General features: G+C 43.1%; 1 protein-coding gene and 1 long non-coding RNA gene across 3 annotated transcripts in view; one reads left to right on the top strand and one right to left on the bottom strand.

Moving 5' to 3' along the window:
• The window catches only part of Marchf11 (membrane associated ring-CH-type finger 11), a 101,372-nt gene extending 87,342 nt beyond the window's left edge, over nt 1–14,030 (bottom strand). The window contains exons 1-2 of one of the 2 annotated variants that reach the window (XM_017591020.3): nt 13,234–14,030; nt 11,935–12,090 (exon numbers count right to left, since the gene is read on the bottom strand). In XM_017591020.3, coding sequence (XP_017446509.1) covers nt 11,935–12,090; nt 13,234–13,758 — 681 coding nt within the window. In that variant the 5' untranslated portion in view covers nt 13,759–14,030. The remainder of the gene's footprint in view (nt 1–11,934; nt 12,091–13,233) is intronic. The other variant, NM_001101828.1, reaches the window with a different exon arrangement.
• A 458-nt stretch (nt 14,031–14,488) lies between these two features.
• On the top strand, nt 14,489–16,531 carry LOC134485864 (uncharacterized). The gene is made up of 2 exons (XR_010064153.1): nt 14,489–14,627; nt 16,247–16,531. It is a non-coding gene; the product is annotated as an uncharacterized LOC134485864 (long non-coding RNA).
• The last annotated feature ends 206 nt before the right edge of the window (nt 16,532–16,737 follow it).

Here is a 16,737-nt window from a genome sequence, read left to right as displayed (position 1 = left end):
AGGACAGGTCCAACCCGATTAGAACAGTGTTATGCTTTACTCCACATACAGATTCAAATGCCAGTCTCTCTAGGAACATTCTCACAGCACATCCAGAATAATGTCTAAGAATTTGTCCAGTGCATCTGAACATAAAACTAGCCATTAAACCTGATTTATTTCACATTGAATTATTAACACAATATATAATTAACCAGGCCTTATGGTTATTTTCTGTCAGTTCTAGAATCAGAAATCCTACTTGCTTTAATAAACCTGTCACCTCCAAGGCTTAGAACAGTGCTTATACAGTGAAGCAGTTGTTACATAAATGACCAATCGCGCTTAATCACAATAACAAATAAAAAGAATCAATCATGAAGTATTGATTATACAGTACACAATAGAAAATAGCAATGATGGAATGTTCTATGGTTACCTCTGGGGCACGTGGAAAGATCACCCATCTCCCAGGCCCTGAACCCCACAAGTGTATTAGCTGCTTATCTTGCTACTCTAACAAAATGCTTGACAGAGGCAACTGGCAGAAGAAAGGGTCATGTTGACTTATAGTTTGACAATACAGGATTAGTCTCTTCCCCTGTAGCTCTGATAAAATACTCTGACAAAAGCAATTTAAGATGAAAAAGAAAGGATTATTGTTTTGGGATAGAGTCAATCTGTCAGGAAGGGCAAGGCAGCAGGAACTCAAATAATCTGGATACATCATATCAACAGTTGATACACAGAGAGTAATAAATTCATACACACTAATAATGCTCAGCTTTTTCCCACTTTATAATTTTGTGAATCCTTTAACCATAGAGTAGTCCTTCCACAATTAGGACAGGCCTTCATACATCAATTAGCTTTAGCCTAGCTGCATATAGGCAGGCTCAGGGGTCTACCCTCCAGGTAATTCCAGATTTTTGTCAAGCTGATAGTTAACACTAACCACACAGGTAGGCAACCCACAGTGATGAGAGCTTGAAGCAGCTCGAAACACTGCATCATTAGTCAGAAAGCAGAACAAGATCACGGTTACAACTTAGCTCACGGTTTCTATTTTATGCAGTCTAGGACCTCAGTTCACATTTAAGGTAGATGCTCAGTTACTGTCACAAACATGGCCAGAGAATATCTTAAGCACTATTGCCCCTCGCAGCCATGCCCAGATGCTTGTCTCTTATGTTATCCCAAGTCCTCCTAAATGGATTGTTATCAACATCACGACTCCACTCTTTATCAACTTGAAACTCAAACACATCCTCATCTCCATGGGCTCACAGCATTCTTACAGTGCAAATGGCAACTAATTAATACAACTTCAAAAGCCTCCAAAGTCTTTCACACTTCCAACCCTGTTTAACAGATCAAATAACAAGTCTTGCATATGAACTCAAAGCAATATCTTAATGGTAAGTTCTTATAAAATCAGAAACAAATTGTATCCTTCAGTGTACAGTGGCATAGAGGTAACAACTGTGCTCCAAAGGGAAGAATGGAGCAAAGCAAGGGTCAGACCACAAACAAGACTAGCTCCCAGTAAGGAAAACAACAAATCTTGCAGCTAATACATGTCCAGCATCTTGAGTTCCTGGTAAAATTATCTGTGTCCCCACCCCTCAAGCTGTTACCTGTAGTACCCAGTAAGCTCTTAAGCACCCTTGTACCCAGTTTGTTCCTTTCTTTAGAGGTCCCATGATCCTGGCATCTCCTTGCAGCTTTATATACATCCCAGAGTTTAACTTACTCTAGACAGTCCTTCACAGGCATGCACACAGGTCGTTTTCTAGTTGATTCTAGATTCTGTCACATTGACACTATTAATCCTCACAAATCCACTCTCAAATTATCACCATGCTCACTATTAATACTCACACATCCGTGCCCAAATTATCACCTTGTTCTGTCACATTAATAAATAATCCGTCTTGGTGAAGTGTCCATAGAGAACCCTTGAGAAATCACTGGTATTTTCCCCTTTCAGTTTAGAGGAATGGAACTTAATCATGTCCCAAATAAGCTGGCATAATTCTTTTACAAATGTCCTTTCTGTCATAGGCACAACCTTCAGCCACATCTGTAGCAGGTCACAGGATGAGCATTCTAGAAAGGGGAGTCACCACTCTTCCTCGACAATCACTTAGAAATTTTCAGTGTCTATGTGTTTTGCACAGCTAGAGAACCACATAGCCCATGGCAACCCAACAGATTTCAAATAAGTTCCTTGCAGTCCTCTTGGCCAGCCTAGCATTTTTGTGTTTGTTTTTATTTTCACTTCTTTAAGCTACTCAAGTCACCTAGATCTGAAGTGAAATCCACAGAAGCTGCTGTACTACTCTGGACAGGTTGCCACGAAAGACACAGAAAGACACTAGAGAGAGGCGAGAAAGGTGCTGTGCAATCAACATCTGACTCAACCTCCCGGTCTAACGCTGGGGAACACTCTACCACATCTCTTCACTGTGCCCTTCTCTCCAAGGGTTGGGAGCATTTGCTGGAAAATTCCCAGCTATTTTTCCCACATAAAAAAGTAATAGTAAGATAAGCTCAGAAAAGCAAGAAAGAGAGGGGGTCAAAGGAAAAACAAGTATGTATAAAAAGAGAGCCTGTCTTCTTTTGTACCCAACTAACAAGTTTCCACACATTTTATTTAAAAACAAAAACAAAAAACTAACAGGCCATTTAAATGTATACTTATGTAAAAATCTGTAGATATAACATAGAGTTTCCATGCCTTGGAATATTTTCCACAAAAATATAAAGTACCCCGATTTATAAAAGATGTTACCCTTTCCTAAAATCTTTTTCCAACAGGTCCAACAAACCACAGTGAGCCTGTGTGTCTTGAAATAGTTCTCTATTCATCTACACTATTCTGTAGCTCCGTGTCATGATGCTAATTGAGGAGGAAGATGCCATTTGGCACAACTGCAGGACCATATATAGCAAAGGAGTACCCAGGGAGCTCCTGGAATAATAGCTAGACACTTTAGGAGCCCACTCCTCCTCTATTCCTGTGCCTAAATTATGTTCGTGGCCACTTACACATAGTCAGCTAGCTAAAAAGAGAAGCAAGACAAAAGGCACATTAAGGAAAGCAGTTCTGCTAATCCAATTCAGATACGCTGACTTGAGATAAAAAAGAAAGAAGGGAAGGAAGAAAGAAATAGGGTAAGTTATTAGATGGAAGTTTGCACAGCAGGCAAAATCTAAGGGATGGATGGAATAAGAACCATCTCTTTAATAAGTCCCTGTATTGCCTTTGCCTGTAGTTCACGTTTCTAGGTTTCCCTCATATCCTCCCATACAATTTATAGTCCACTTTTATTGATATCAAACCTCATTTGCATAAATCACTGGGAACAGCTGTTGAGTTATGAGTTGGGGAAAGGCTGTCAAATATCCAAGGATACAGAAAACACAAACCACAGTACAGACGTTCTCAGCAGAGACCTCTGAGCTGGCCATGCTTACTTGTAATCGTGGTGATTATCTGCTCATCAGGTCTTTCCCTGCCATTCTGAATGGTCCAATGCACTCCCAGTTTATCCTCCCTCCGAGTCATCCTCTCTACTATTAGAAAGTCCAAGAATAGAAGGAAGCTGAATTTCCTTTGTTCTGATCCCTTTAGTCATAACATAGCAAAGCCACAGGCAAGGTAAAGCAGGAAATGAGCAAAAAGGAAAGAGTCCGCTCTTTGCTGGAGCTCCCCGTGCTGCGGTGGTGTCCAGCTGGCCGAAAATTGTCATTTTTTGAAGTTACAGTATAATGATACAAACCACACATCAACATAATGTAGCCTGTTCTCAGTCCGGTAGCAAATTCCACAGCAAACATTTATATGCAGTAGACTATCTTAGCAGCTCTTCTGCAGCCATGAGTGCATAGTGAAATTTCCAACAAATTATTTAAATTCCCCAAGCAGATGCTATGTGGAACCCTGCAACTAGTGACAATCTCAATCTAATCTTAAAGTGTGTTGCCGGTAGCAATTACTAAGTCTTTTTCCATGACTTTTTATGTTTTTAAAAGAGTGGATGTATTTCACTGGAAGCTTGCACTCCTTCTCTCTTTCTTTTCCTCTCTAGGTTTTAAAATTTGATCTCTTTATTACTTTTGAGATTTTTTTTGTTATGGTCTGGAAATCTGAAAACATTTGTCTAGACATATTCTGATTCTCATTGATAGTAGATCTAAGAAGAAAATGGAAAACAAGAAGTGACCAAGCAGAAAACTAGTATTCAGGAAATGAAAACAATGTTGATTCCTTAAGTCAGAGTCTCTGTGATTCCAGAGTGTTGTGAAAACACTCACTCAATCATTCACTCATTCTTATCACCAACATTCATAGAATGGTCACAGACTGACCAAAAAGAAATCTAATCTCAAGCAATGTTGTGCTGCATTCTGGGATTTGTTATAAAACTTGTTCCAGACATCACTATTCCTGTTCTATTCTAGAAACCCTAAGGAAGCAGAAAGAATTCAATGTCAGAACTGTATACACCTGGTGAGTAGCAGATGCTGGAAGGATCTGGGTAGGGTTGGGCCCACTAGAACTCTGCACATGCATGCAGGGCTCTCTGAAATGAGAGGGCAGCTTGCTCCAAGAACATTGAGGGCTTCTGTAGTCCTGCCTTCCATCTGATGAGATGGAAACTATCCCTGGGGTCTGAAACAACTAAGAAACTGGTAAGAACAATGGTTTGAATAGCTAGTAATAGTCGACAGTAATATTTAATGCTTTTATGGAGCTGAGCAGACAGCATCTTCTAAAGGATGTAAGTTAATCATAGCTTCACTTAAAGCTGAAAACATTAAAACTTAATACATTTGCCCACGTGATTCTCTAGGAAATATACAAGTCTGTATCAGGCTTCCATTTGCTTGAACTACTGTTGAACACGGTGGGTCAGATCCAGCTCTGCAAGCGCTTCTGGAATAGCACTTCTTGAAACACTCTGATTGACTGAAGTTCAAAGTTCAGTGTTGTTCAGTGTCATTTCCCTGTATTACATCTGTTCATCGATATGGTGTCTGCAGCTGTTTCTGCGCTAGCACAATCGTCACAATGACCCTTGGGAGCTTCATGAATTTTCTATTCTGGCTTCCTGATTTAAACAAGCAGGTATCAAGTGAAGACATGTTGGAACTATATTTGTGGTCTTTACTCAAATATTCTCTGCCCCCAAACTTGTTTCAAGAGGTAGATCTGCCCACACCTATACTCTAGATCCTTTCCCCTAGAGGCAGCTAGGTGAACACACAGAGACAAGAAGAGGAGGAAAACATATCAAAACAAAGGAAGGACACACTTTAAAACAGCCATAAACTATGAAAAAGCAGAGACATGTGAAGGAGAAATTTCTGGAAAGTATCGTTGACATGAAGCACATTGTCTCCTGGCCTCACCCTTTGAGGGATCTGAGGATACATGAAGCCCCCAAAGCTCACTACCTCCTTCCCATTGCTCCTGTCTCAGAGCCAGCTAACTTGGGGACAATTTAGAGAATCAGCAGAACTGAGTGCTGTACGGGAAGCATGATGACTGTAGCAGAACACAAAGCCCATCTACATATGCCATTCAACAGAGTCACGGATTGTGTCTAATGAGTGACATGTGCATTCACATGTCTTGAGAATGAGTGGATAAATGAAACAGAACCAGCATTGAAGGAACAGAGACCATCTTGTGGCATGTTTACTGTCTATCTTGGCATTTTTAGTTGCCTACAACTTATGAAATATGATATTTGAACATCATCTACTTTTGTCACTGGGCATGCTCTTGAAAAGCTTCATTGCAGCTCCTCCTCTACTGTTGAACTGACTGGAAATGACAACAGGATCAACAGCTAGAATACTAGACAAATCGAGACGAGGTTGCATGCACATGGACATGTTAAAGTCATCACCAAGCACTGGTGATGCTTCCCAGGGAGTCTGTACCAGGCTGATAGGGTTCACACTCTCAGGTTTTCTTCATCAGTTTTCAAAATCTCCATCAGTTTTAGAGATAATTCATCAGCTTCTCCTAGTGCACTATACCGTGAGGTGCCGTGAAGATGAAAATATCCCCTTCATACCCCATTTAAGAAAGTAATGACATCTAGACGGGCCTTAAAATCTGTCTAGAAGTTGGTCTTGAGAAAGGATGTCTAAGATGGGTACAAATAATTCTATTTTGTACCTATTGTAAGGAACTGCAGGATTTTAGTAACAAGGATTTAGAACTAAAAAACAACTCTGTGTCCCCGACCTTCTGTGGAAGACATTCTCATTATTCTTAACAGCTCTGAGAAGACCTGTGGCCCAGAGCACATTATGAATATTTAAAGGAAAAGTAGCAGGACATGTAGGTTAAAAGCGGCCAGGGGCCCAATGCTTTTAAAGGTAACTGGCCAGCATGCAAGCCCAGGTAGACAAGGCAGGTAGGCAGTGCTTTCCCCTCTATTCCAGTAAGGGTAGAGGAGGAATGAGAGTAGAGGGAGGGGTGTCTATTTACCTGTTGATATGCTGCTTTGTAATGCTCTGGCAGACCACCTTGCGTCATCACCCTTCCACAAGCTCTAAGCCAGGCTCCCTAACTTCCCACTGACTGGTCCTATGCACTCCGTCCAGCGGCGGCCACTCCAAACTACAAATTCCTGATGACTCTAACTTGGAGTAGATCTGTCCCGTGAAATAACCACATTGGAAATTCTCTAAATCTCAGATCTCCAAACACAAGAAGACTCAAGACGGAGATAAATTAGACTAACAGGGAGGGACATCTGGAGAGCTTTCAAAATACTGGTTAATAATTTATGATAATGGGTTTAGTTTTGCCAAAAAAATAAATAAATAAAAATATAAAAGAACAAGAAGCAAAAATGAAGGTGAAGAAGAAGAAAAAAAGAAACGACAGAATATGGAATTCACAATCACCAGGATGCACAGCCTATATGCCCACAGAAGATGGCGTGTATATATAAAGGAACACTATTCAGTCTTGGGTGGGCGAGTGGGGGGGCAAAAGAACAAAAAGAACTTTGGTTATTTGCCACAATATGGGTGTGGCTTAAGGGTATTATGTTAAGTGGAATGAGCCTGGAATCAGGTAATAAATAGCACATGACTTCACTTGTGTGTGGAATCCACAAGATACTGATTTATTACCTGTAGAAGGCAGAATGGCAAGTATCAGAAGACAGGCTAGGGGTGGAATATGGGAGAGGGGAGACAGCAGCCACAGAGTATGAAGCTGCACTTAGATGCAGGGAGTAGTTCCAACTACATTCTGTATATTTCAAAAGAGCTAAAATGCCATGTTTTACATAATCCTAGCAGAAAAGCAACAACAACAACAACAACAACAACAACAACAAACAAAAACAGGTTAAATATCTGATGAGAAACCATCAGCTATATTTACTCACTGTACTATGTATCCACACGCTGAAACATCTCTTAGTACCCTGAATATTTATGCAATTTTTATTAGTTAAAAACAAAACTTAACTATATAGAAAGAGGGTGGCAATCACACTTTTGTGACAGTACAGAGAAGGAACAAGGGGCCCCATTCTCTTAGAGGATGAACTGGTTACAGTCATGATAGACCAAGGGGAGGCAGAGCCATTCTAAGCATGCCATGCATATTTAGGACATAAATCCTCAAAATACTGATATGGCAGAAGTGCCATTCTCATCTCCCTTTTAAAAAAGTTATTGCTAGAGAGATGGCTCAGAGGCTAAAAGCACCTCCTACCCAGCCTGGTGACCTGAGTTTGATCTTCAAAACTCACATGCCTGAAGGAGGGAACCAACTGCCACAGGTGGTCTGTCCTCCAACCTCTATAAGAATGGCATCAGTTAATTCGTATGTACTTTAATGTTATTGTTGGGGCTTCTCATATGCTTTCCTATCTGGAGGCACTGCAGTCTGAGTTTTACATCAAGGGTGCAGTGTCCCACACAGCAGGTTACTTAGTAAATGTGACCCCCCCCTCAAAGCTACATATCATACACAGCATTTCACAAGATACACTGTTGCTTTGTCAGTTTACAATGTCACCAACAACTTGAAGTAAATGTCATTTTATATGCTCATGCATCTCAGTTTTCAGACATACTATGTGCTTCAAGACAGAATTAGCTTTTACTCTTAAAATGCCATTAATGTATCATTTAACAATGATATATAGAATAGAAGAATGATATAATGACATACTTATTAATGGTATAAAAATATATCAATTAATATTACACCATTTGATAGATTACTGAAGTAGATTCTGCAAGTAAGGAGGAAGGTAAATGCATTTTTAGTGCCTCAAGTGTCTTAATTCCCACTACTAATGATGCAATAATTAAGATGTAAATGTGTCTGCTCACTTTCTCCAAGGTTCTACCACCGAGCATAACTGAAACAGAAGGGAATCTCGATGAGAGAGAAACAATTAAAACTAAAGTGTGAGGCAGCCTGCAGCAGGTTTTGCTCACATGTGCCTGTTTCTTGCCTACCCCCTCCTTGCCCTTCACTGTCCCCATCTCCCAGTGGACAATTAAGAAGACGTGATATTAACAAAGAGTCCTGGAAAGTGCTTGATAGAACGCATCTAACAGCAAGGGTGAGTCAAGCTTCCCTGGACTGACAGCCTCCTTCAGTTCAGAGCCTCCAAAAAGAAAGTTACAGCAATGTCTACAAGTCTGGTCCACATGGACCTGATGAAGACCAAATGGAGAGATCAGGATAGGGATGTGAGTCACACTAGACACTTTCTCCTGGGAAGTGTGGGGGAAATGGTCTTTCTTTAAAGGCAAGTCAGCCTCCAGAAGTAGAGTCAGTTTGCCTGTTTCCTCAGACTAAATTTGCTTTAAATAAGATGATGCAGCAGATATGAAGTCATGTCACTTTCAAGGTCAAGTCCTAGTACATTCATAGTGCCCACTTGCATCCTCCAAAAACCCCATATTTCATTGTGCTAGAAGCATAGCATATGGGAGGAGAACTGAGATACCAGAGGAACTGAGCCCCAAGGAACAGCCACCACCAAGAACAAGTCAAACAGGCAAGTCATCGAGTATACTGACAAGGCCAAACCTCTGGATTACAGTGGCAGGTAATCCTTATATGGTACAAAGCCTCCCATTGACCTCAGCTGAGATATAGACTCTCATGAGGTAATAAGTTATAGTGGATGTTTCAATCAGCAAGAATTTAGAAAGTTTGTTGTGCAGCAAAAGACTTTCTACTCTTAAAACACTAGCTTCTGTTTGCTTCAAATACCACATAGGAAACTCACAAAAGGCTCTGAGACATCAAGACATGCTAGCAGAAGAATGATGAAAAGAACTTACGAGCATTCCTACTTAATACCACAGGCCCTGAAGCCAGGCTGACTGAGTTAGGATCCAGATCCAGATATATCCCTAGAAGAGGCTGGCTATGTTCCAGTTTCACATTGTGTAATGTCAAGAAAACAGTGTCAATCATATTACTAGTATGTTACAAAGACTAAACAGTGGTATCTCTGTGTGGAAGGCTTTAGAACAGTGGCCGGCACAGACCAACGGCTCAGTAAATGTCCGTGTTCAATTTTATTCTCTATTCTGTTCGAGGCCAGTGAACTGTCTGCTCCTGATAATGAGAGGACCCTATTCACAGGAAACAGAATAGGGAAAAGAGGAGCCATGCACAGACTTCCTGTTTGATTCTGCCCTAAGAGGATGTGACTTTTTTCAGGCCATAGGAACATGGAAATGATGACTGAGGACTCCCATGGACTTCACATTAAAAGCCAGAGAATGCTCAGGCTGAGAGTCATTCATAACACAAGTGACAGGCTGGGAACGAAGCTATGTCTTTGCATCTGGGCCCATTCTTTGGGTTTATGGCCAAGTTCAGTTAGATAAGGGTATCAAGCATGGGTTTGGAGTACAGTTCAGTGGTATTCACTGTGTATGTGTGTGGTCTTGGGTCATTCCCTAACACCTTAAAAATATGAGTACCAAGCTTTATATGTGTTAGATGTAGTCTTTAAGGTTCTTTCACCTCTGCCATGATACAAATGCTACCATAGCATGCAAGAACCTTGTTTCTAAATATTACTTTCCACCTCAGAGTAATGGTCAGACAATGTTACAGATCATATATCATATACGTAATCTTAAATACATTAAGCATGTTGGGTCAATTTGGAGGATTTTTAATTTTTGTGGAAACGGTGTTTGGAGAATTGCTTTTGTTAAAATAACTACTATTTTTGAAATTAATGAAAGTAAATGCATAAATTCCCTTTGCCACAGGAATACAATTATTATAAATAGTATTATTTGCCCTAGACTTTTATGTCTATTTAGTGTTAATAAGGAGCCTATTTCTATTTACTGCAAAATTAATGTCCAAAAGGAATGAATATATATAGTAGCCCTTAATTAAAGTTTTTGACATACTTAACTTTCTGCTATAGCTCCACACATTGTTCTTACTAGGCTAACTACTGTGAGAAAAACTTCCTAGGTCTAGCCTCTGAGGTATTCTGTTCATAAGATTATCATGGATACAACAATGTCGACCAGGCCATGACCTATGGATATGACCCCAACTGTTTTCAGGACAGTTGATCCCTTATCTATAAGTTGATCCAGAAAAGGTTTGTGACTGACTTCCATGTGGCCATACCTCTTGTTAGATTCTTTCCCCTTTTCAGGTAACTTGTAAGACTGAGGTGGAGAATGTTCCCATTTTCATCTCATGATTGCTAATAAATGCAAATTTCAGCAATGTCAATTAATTTTATATAAGGTACCAAGTGAATACTAAGAAATTTAAATTCTCAATGCAACAATAACTCATGAAGTGTATTCCTTCAGAAGCACTACAGTGCCAGGAATGTTATATAGCTCAATGTAAATTGAGTTTGGCCATGGCCAAACCTTGGGGTCATGGGTAAGCCTAATAGTAGTGGTCATGGCAAGCCTAGTGGTCATGGGCAAGCCTAGCAACCCAGTGGTCGTGGGCAAGTCTAATGGTCATGAACAAGCCTAATGGTCATAGGCAAGCCTAGTGGTGAGGGCCACTGGGTTCCATTGTGTTTCTCCTTTCAAGTTTTCCATTGCCTTTTCATAGTTGTTGTACCTCTGGTTCATCTCCTACCAGATCTCTGTTATGTATTTCCCCACTTTCCTCTAAGCTATCTTAATATACTGTATTTGATATTCTATCAGCCTATTCAAAGAACTTGAGTCACTTCCGCCCAGAAAAAATAAGGAGATGGGGGAAAAAGAGGCCTATTGCAGTGGGCAGGGAAGGGGGCGTTTAACTACTTATGATACTGTGTCACTGTGGTTTTACACAAAGCTTTGAAACTATGTAGAACTTCAACAGTATTGCAGAGAACAGCCGTGCTGTGGGGAAAATGCCTGCATCCGGTATGTAACTGAAGGGCACCAAAAATTAATGCGAACAAAATTTTAAAAACTCTTACAGAACTGAAAACTTCAAGCAGCAAGAATGCTCAGAGTTGAGCTGACAGGTTCAACCGGGAGTTTCCACACTGGTAATCAGCCACTTCATTTGCATCTCTTTTCCATAAACTGAGCTGGGTATGGCTTAAAAATGTAAAAATGTCTACTAAATAAGTTGTATAGCATCTCCTATTAATAAAACAGACTCGCATGGTTTCATCTCTACCAACTAAGCCTTTAAGAAACAGGACTGGGTATAATTTAATCAGTAAATAACAAATTATAAAGGAAATCATTTGGTTAAAATGCCCTTGGGATCTCTCAGATAGAATGTCAAGGCTTTCTCTAAGCACAACCTACAGATTCTACATCTTGGTCTTACTGCAGCTTGCATTAAACATTCTTGCATAGCAATAAGGAGGTTGTTTAAGCCAAAATGAAATTCAAGTATGCCCATGCTAACAAAATTGTTCCTAGAAGAGTAAGCATTGTGTCTACCTGGCAAGGTTGCTTCATTTTAATGGCTGTGACGTGGTATCTATAACAGCACAGTTCGCAGGTCCAGGAGCCCCTCTCGCTGATCCACTTTAGAAGACACAGCTGATGTGTGTACCGAACAGAACCATCACATCGGCAAGGATTTAACAACTCACCCTGGGGAAGAGAAAACAAAAGCAGGCCACTGTGGACATCTGTGTTTCTGCCTCTACTTAAAAGCCCTAAGCTTGATTTCTTCTCCGTCTACTCAGTCTACCAAGAAGGATACGGGCATCAAGCTCTATCCCAGAAAACCAAATTAAATTTTTATATCTCTGATGGGAATGATACTAAAGTCTTAAAAAAACTATTTCTAAAATAGTGCTTTGAGTTATGACATAAACGTTCTACTGACATACAAAATGTCTGCAAGATATAGCCCCCAGTGCCCTTGGGGAAAGCTCCACTATTAAATCTCTTTAATAACTTAAGTGGATGGTCAGATGCATTTCCTCTGCAGTTACTCTTAATCATTGCTAAAGAAGTGCACGGCAGAAAGCAACTCACAGAAGCCTGTGCTTTTACTTTCTCTAAATGTAGCATCATAAATATTGACTCAGGGCACTATTTCCTGAAAGCCTGCATATTCTTATGCAACTTCCTAACTTTCAAAGACATTAAAGCTAATGTTTTCACACATTTTGCAAGGGAGATGCACTATCATTTCCCCTGTGTGATGATTCTCGTGGAAGTTTGCATGTGCCTCTAATGATGTTTATAATTTTAAAATGTATTTCTTACAAATCGTCAAGGACACCAGTTGGCTAAACCCTTTCTTTTCAAGTACTTCCCTTTGCAAGGACCATAGCACCTTTCTCATTAAAAATTTGCAATAAAAAACACCCTCTATTGCATATCTCATTGGTATTGATATAGAATGACTTATCCCCCACCTCATTTGTATTCTGAGACTAAGTTCTCTGGATACATTAACAAAAAACAGACTTCACCTTTGCATCCTATAGGCTTGATTCTACTTACAAACTAAAATCCTGTGAGTAATTCACAAGAAACGCTTAATTATGTTACCATTATAGTACCCGAGAGTACTTGACTTCAAAATAAGGTAGAGAGAAAAGGCAGAGGTTAATTTACTTCTGTATTTGTCACTGGGACACTTCATCTGCCTTCTCAGAAAGAGAACGAGAGGAGAGCTCAGCTGAGAGGCGTGCGCTGTCCGCGGTGCTGAAAGCTCTACCCTTGCCGGCCCGGTCCGCCCAGCGCTCACCGCCTACAGACTCCGGGTCCCTCCGGCCTTACCTGCTCCGCGCCCTGGAAGCAGATCTTGCAAATGGGCTGATGGTGCTGGTGCTGATGTCCCGAGCGCTGGTCGCCACTGCCGCCACTACTGCTGCTGCGGCTGCTACATACGGAGCGTGTCTCAGGCTGGTCTCCGGTGCCTCGCCGCTCGCCCTCCCCGCACGCGCCGGCCTCGGGCTCCGCCGGGCTGCCTTTCCCCGCCGCAGCCTCCGGGAGCTTTACCTCCGGAAGGCGTCTAGGACCTTCGCAGGAGTCGCCCGCCGCTGACACCTCCTGGTCGCCGGGCAACCGAGACGGCGGCAGCGGTGGCAGCGGCTCACCCTTGCGCCGCGGGGCCAGTTCTACCGGCGGCTCGCCCGACCCTACGATGCGCTCCAGAGGCGCGGGTAGCGGCGGCCGGTAGCGTGGGGAGGTGGGGACCAGGGAGGACTCTCCCGGAGGCGGGGGTGGGGGCGGCGGGGGCAGAGGTGGCTCAGCTTCGAGGCTGTCCGCCCGGCTACCCCGTTTGCTGCCCTCGTCGCTCATGGTGGAGTCGCCGCCGTCCTCCTGCCCGCCCGGTGGCGGGCCGGGCGCGGACTGCAGCCAGAGGAGCGCTAAGGGAGGCTGGAGAGGGAGGTGGGAGGAGGGCGGGAAGGGGAACCGGGACGCAGGGACTAGGAGGGCGGGACCAGGAGAGGACGCGGAGGACCGGCGCGGCGGCGGCAGAGGCGGCTGTTCAGCGGAGCCGCCGGCTCGGCTCTGATGGAGGCGGCGCCGAGTTCGGCTGAGCGTGCCAGGCGCGCGGGGGGTGGGGGGGGAGTGGGAGGCGGGGAGGAGCGCAGAGCTGGGCAAGGGGGCTGGATACAAGTGCGGGACTAGGGAATTGTGGTGGGCAAGTCGTGCGTGAGAGGGAGGGTGTGGGGTGTTGAGAGGACCCTGCTGGAACTGGGGGGATCCCTGAGCCGCTATCTCTAACCCCGCCCCGGGCCGCTCACGTCGGTTCCGGGGCGGATTGCCCCTCTCAGAAGCGCGCGGCACTGCGGCTCCAGTGAGAAAGGAAAGGGGGGAGGGGTCGGAAGCTGCCGATCCAAAAACCGTTACTGGGTGGGTCTGGGGGAATTCCGAGACACTGGCCGGGCGGTGGCGTGGTGAGCCAAGCGGAGACCCGCGTGGGAGTAAGGAAGAGGGCGAGGCAGGTATCCCTGTGGTGCAAGAACCCATGGAACAGAGGCAAGAAGGAAAGGACTCTTGGGGACAGATGTAACTGCTCTTTGCTGCACTGTTGTTTTGGTGATCCCAATCCTCACACCTTCAGAGGACTCTGCATCTCAAAAGTCTTCAAGCAATCTCTGAAACCTTTGTCATCCCCGAATGCTTCAATCCTCCTGTCCCCCTCTCCTGAATATACATCCTGGGTTTGTAAATTTTTCCTATGCTTCGGAGGTTGGAGGGTTTCAATGCCTCATTCTGTGGCTCATGGGTCTCCTTCTTACTTGCAGTAAAAGGTAGTTTGACTCAGACGTCTACCCTCCTTCTCCCTATCCCCTCCCATCTCTCCCCCTGTGTCCCTCTCTCTTCCCCCTGGCCTCCTCCCTCCTTCCTCCTCACTACCTTTCCTCTCCCTCTTTCTCCCCCACCCCCTTTCTAGTAGGGTGCTGGACAGAAATCTGTGCTCCTGTGCTCTAGTCCTGTCTGTTCCAAACACAGCAGTGTGAACTCTTAAATTGTTGGAATTATACCTTGTAAGGTGTCTATGCAAATCAATTGCGACTGAAGTGGAGCCTTAATGACTTTGACAGACATGACTGGCCCTAAAACATTCCTTTGGGGCTACATTTTATAGAAGCTGTAGACCCAGGACCAGATAGGCAAACTAAATTGTTCAAGGTCACCAGCCTATTAAAGGACTTTTAACTGACTCCAGCTTTCATGGATCTGACACCTGTGTGTGTGTGTGTGTGTGTGTGTGTGTGTGTGTGTGTGTGTGTGTGTGTACGTGCGCGTGCGAGCACTTGTCCGGAACAGGGTGGGGGGGCACATAAACATATGCCAGCATTCACACTCAATCCTTTCTTCATCTTCTTTAAAATAGTTCTGTAGTATGTGGTTTGTTTTGTGTCTCTGAAGTAGTTGGGCCAAAATACAAGCTTAAGAAGAATTTTCAATTATACCTTTGCCTTCTTTAAAAAGGAAAAAGAAAGAGGGGGAGGAAGGGAGGAGCAAACAAACAAAAGGGCTCAGGTCTTTTGACATATGTCAGTGTAGCTTGGATGAAGTTGCAAAAATAAAAAAAAAGGAGGAGAATGAGGAGGGAGGGGGAGGAGGGGGAGGAGAAGGAGGAGGAGAGGGAGGAGGAGGAGAAGGAGAAGGAAAAGAGGAGGAGGAGAAGGAGGAGGGGGAGGAATAGGAGGAGGAGGAGGAGAAGGAGGAGGAGGAGGAGGAGGAGGAGGAGGAGGAGAAGGAGGAGGCTGAAGGCTTTTCAGAGCTTCCAGGAATGTCCTCTCACATAGTTCTCTCAGACCAGTTTATTTTTGGTAGCACAGTGGCGGGCAGCAAACAGTTTTAAAATAATCCTTGCAGGCCCTGGCAACTTACCACACTGAAGAAATGTGATGGTAGATAGCGGTTGTTTGGGTCTTCACCTGTCAAAAGTAAACAGCATGCATTTGTATATATCCCATTCATAAGATTTTTATAACTATTCATATACTCAAATGCTTGAATCATAAATTCTTCAAAAGGGACAAACTTTATATATAATCCCAGGTAATTCAATGTGTTGCTAATAAATAACTATGGGATATGACAAAATATGTTATTAGAGAGCAAAATGACAGCAGAGATAGTGCAGGTAGTTAACCAGGTAAACTGCAGTGGGTGTGTCCTTTCAGTTGCTTTTTTCTGGAAAAATAACTCCAATAATAGAAATTTTCATTTCTTAATATGATGGCTAACCACATTAAAGAATGAAAGAAACATTGTTTCCCAGCTTCATTGAACTTGGAGGCTGATCTCTTGTCCCCATTCACAAAAGGCTTCAACCTACTTACTAAGTCTTCAATGGATCAGTAGAAACTAAATCTTGACCTCTACTGTAAAAGTGTGGCGTAATGAGAGGCATGGAAAGAAGAGTGTATCCGACAGGCTGCCAACACCCAAATGGAAGAGAGGAGGGAAACATAAAGAAGGGCTAAGGAAAGACATCTGACTTCCAGCAGCCGCCAGAAGCCACTGAAGTTTTGAAAAGTCAAGTTTTGTCAAACCCAAGTGAATGCTGACATGTATGTGGTACAGAAATAAAGGAGAAAGCTAAACAACAGATTTGTTTATACCCATTTCTATACTCCTCACACACATACTTCACTACGTGGGCTGTTTCACTATGATGTGCAGACCCTTTAGATATGAGTCAATGAATGGAAGAATGATGGGGAAAATGATAAAGAGCCAGGCAAGTGCGTCCACCCCAGATGTCCTTCGGTGGCATCAATGTATGACCCTAAGAGTTTCTCCTGAAGCTTCCCT

Source organism: Rattus norvegicus, chromosome 2 (genome assembly GCF_036323735.1).
Source record: "Rattus norvegicus strain BN/NHsdMcwi chromosome 2, GRCr8, whole genome shotgun sequence".
Classification (NCBI taxonomy): domain Eukaryota; kingdom Metazoa; phylum Chordata; class Mammalia; order Rodentia; family Muridae; genus Rattus; species Rattus norvegicus.
The sequence above is the reverse complement of the archived record's forward strand: the minus strand, read 5'-3'. Positions and strand labels throughout refer to the sequence as shown.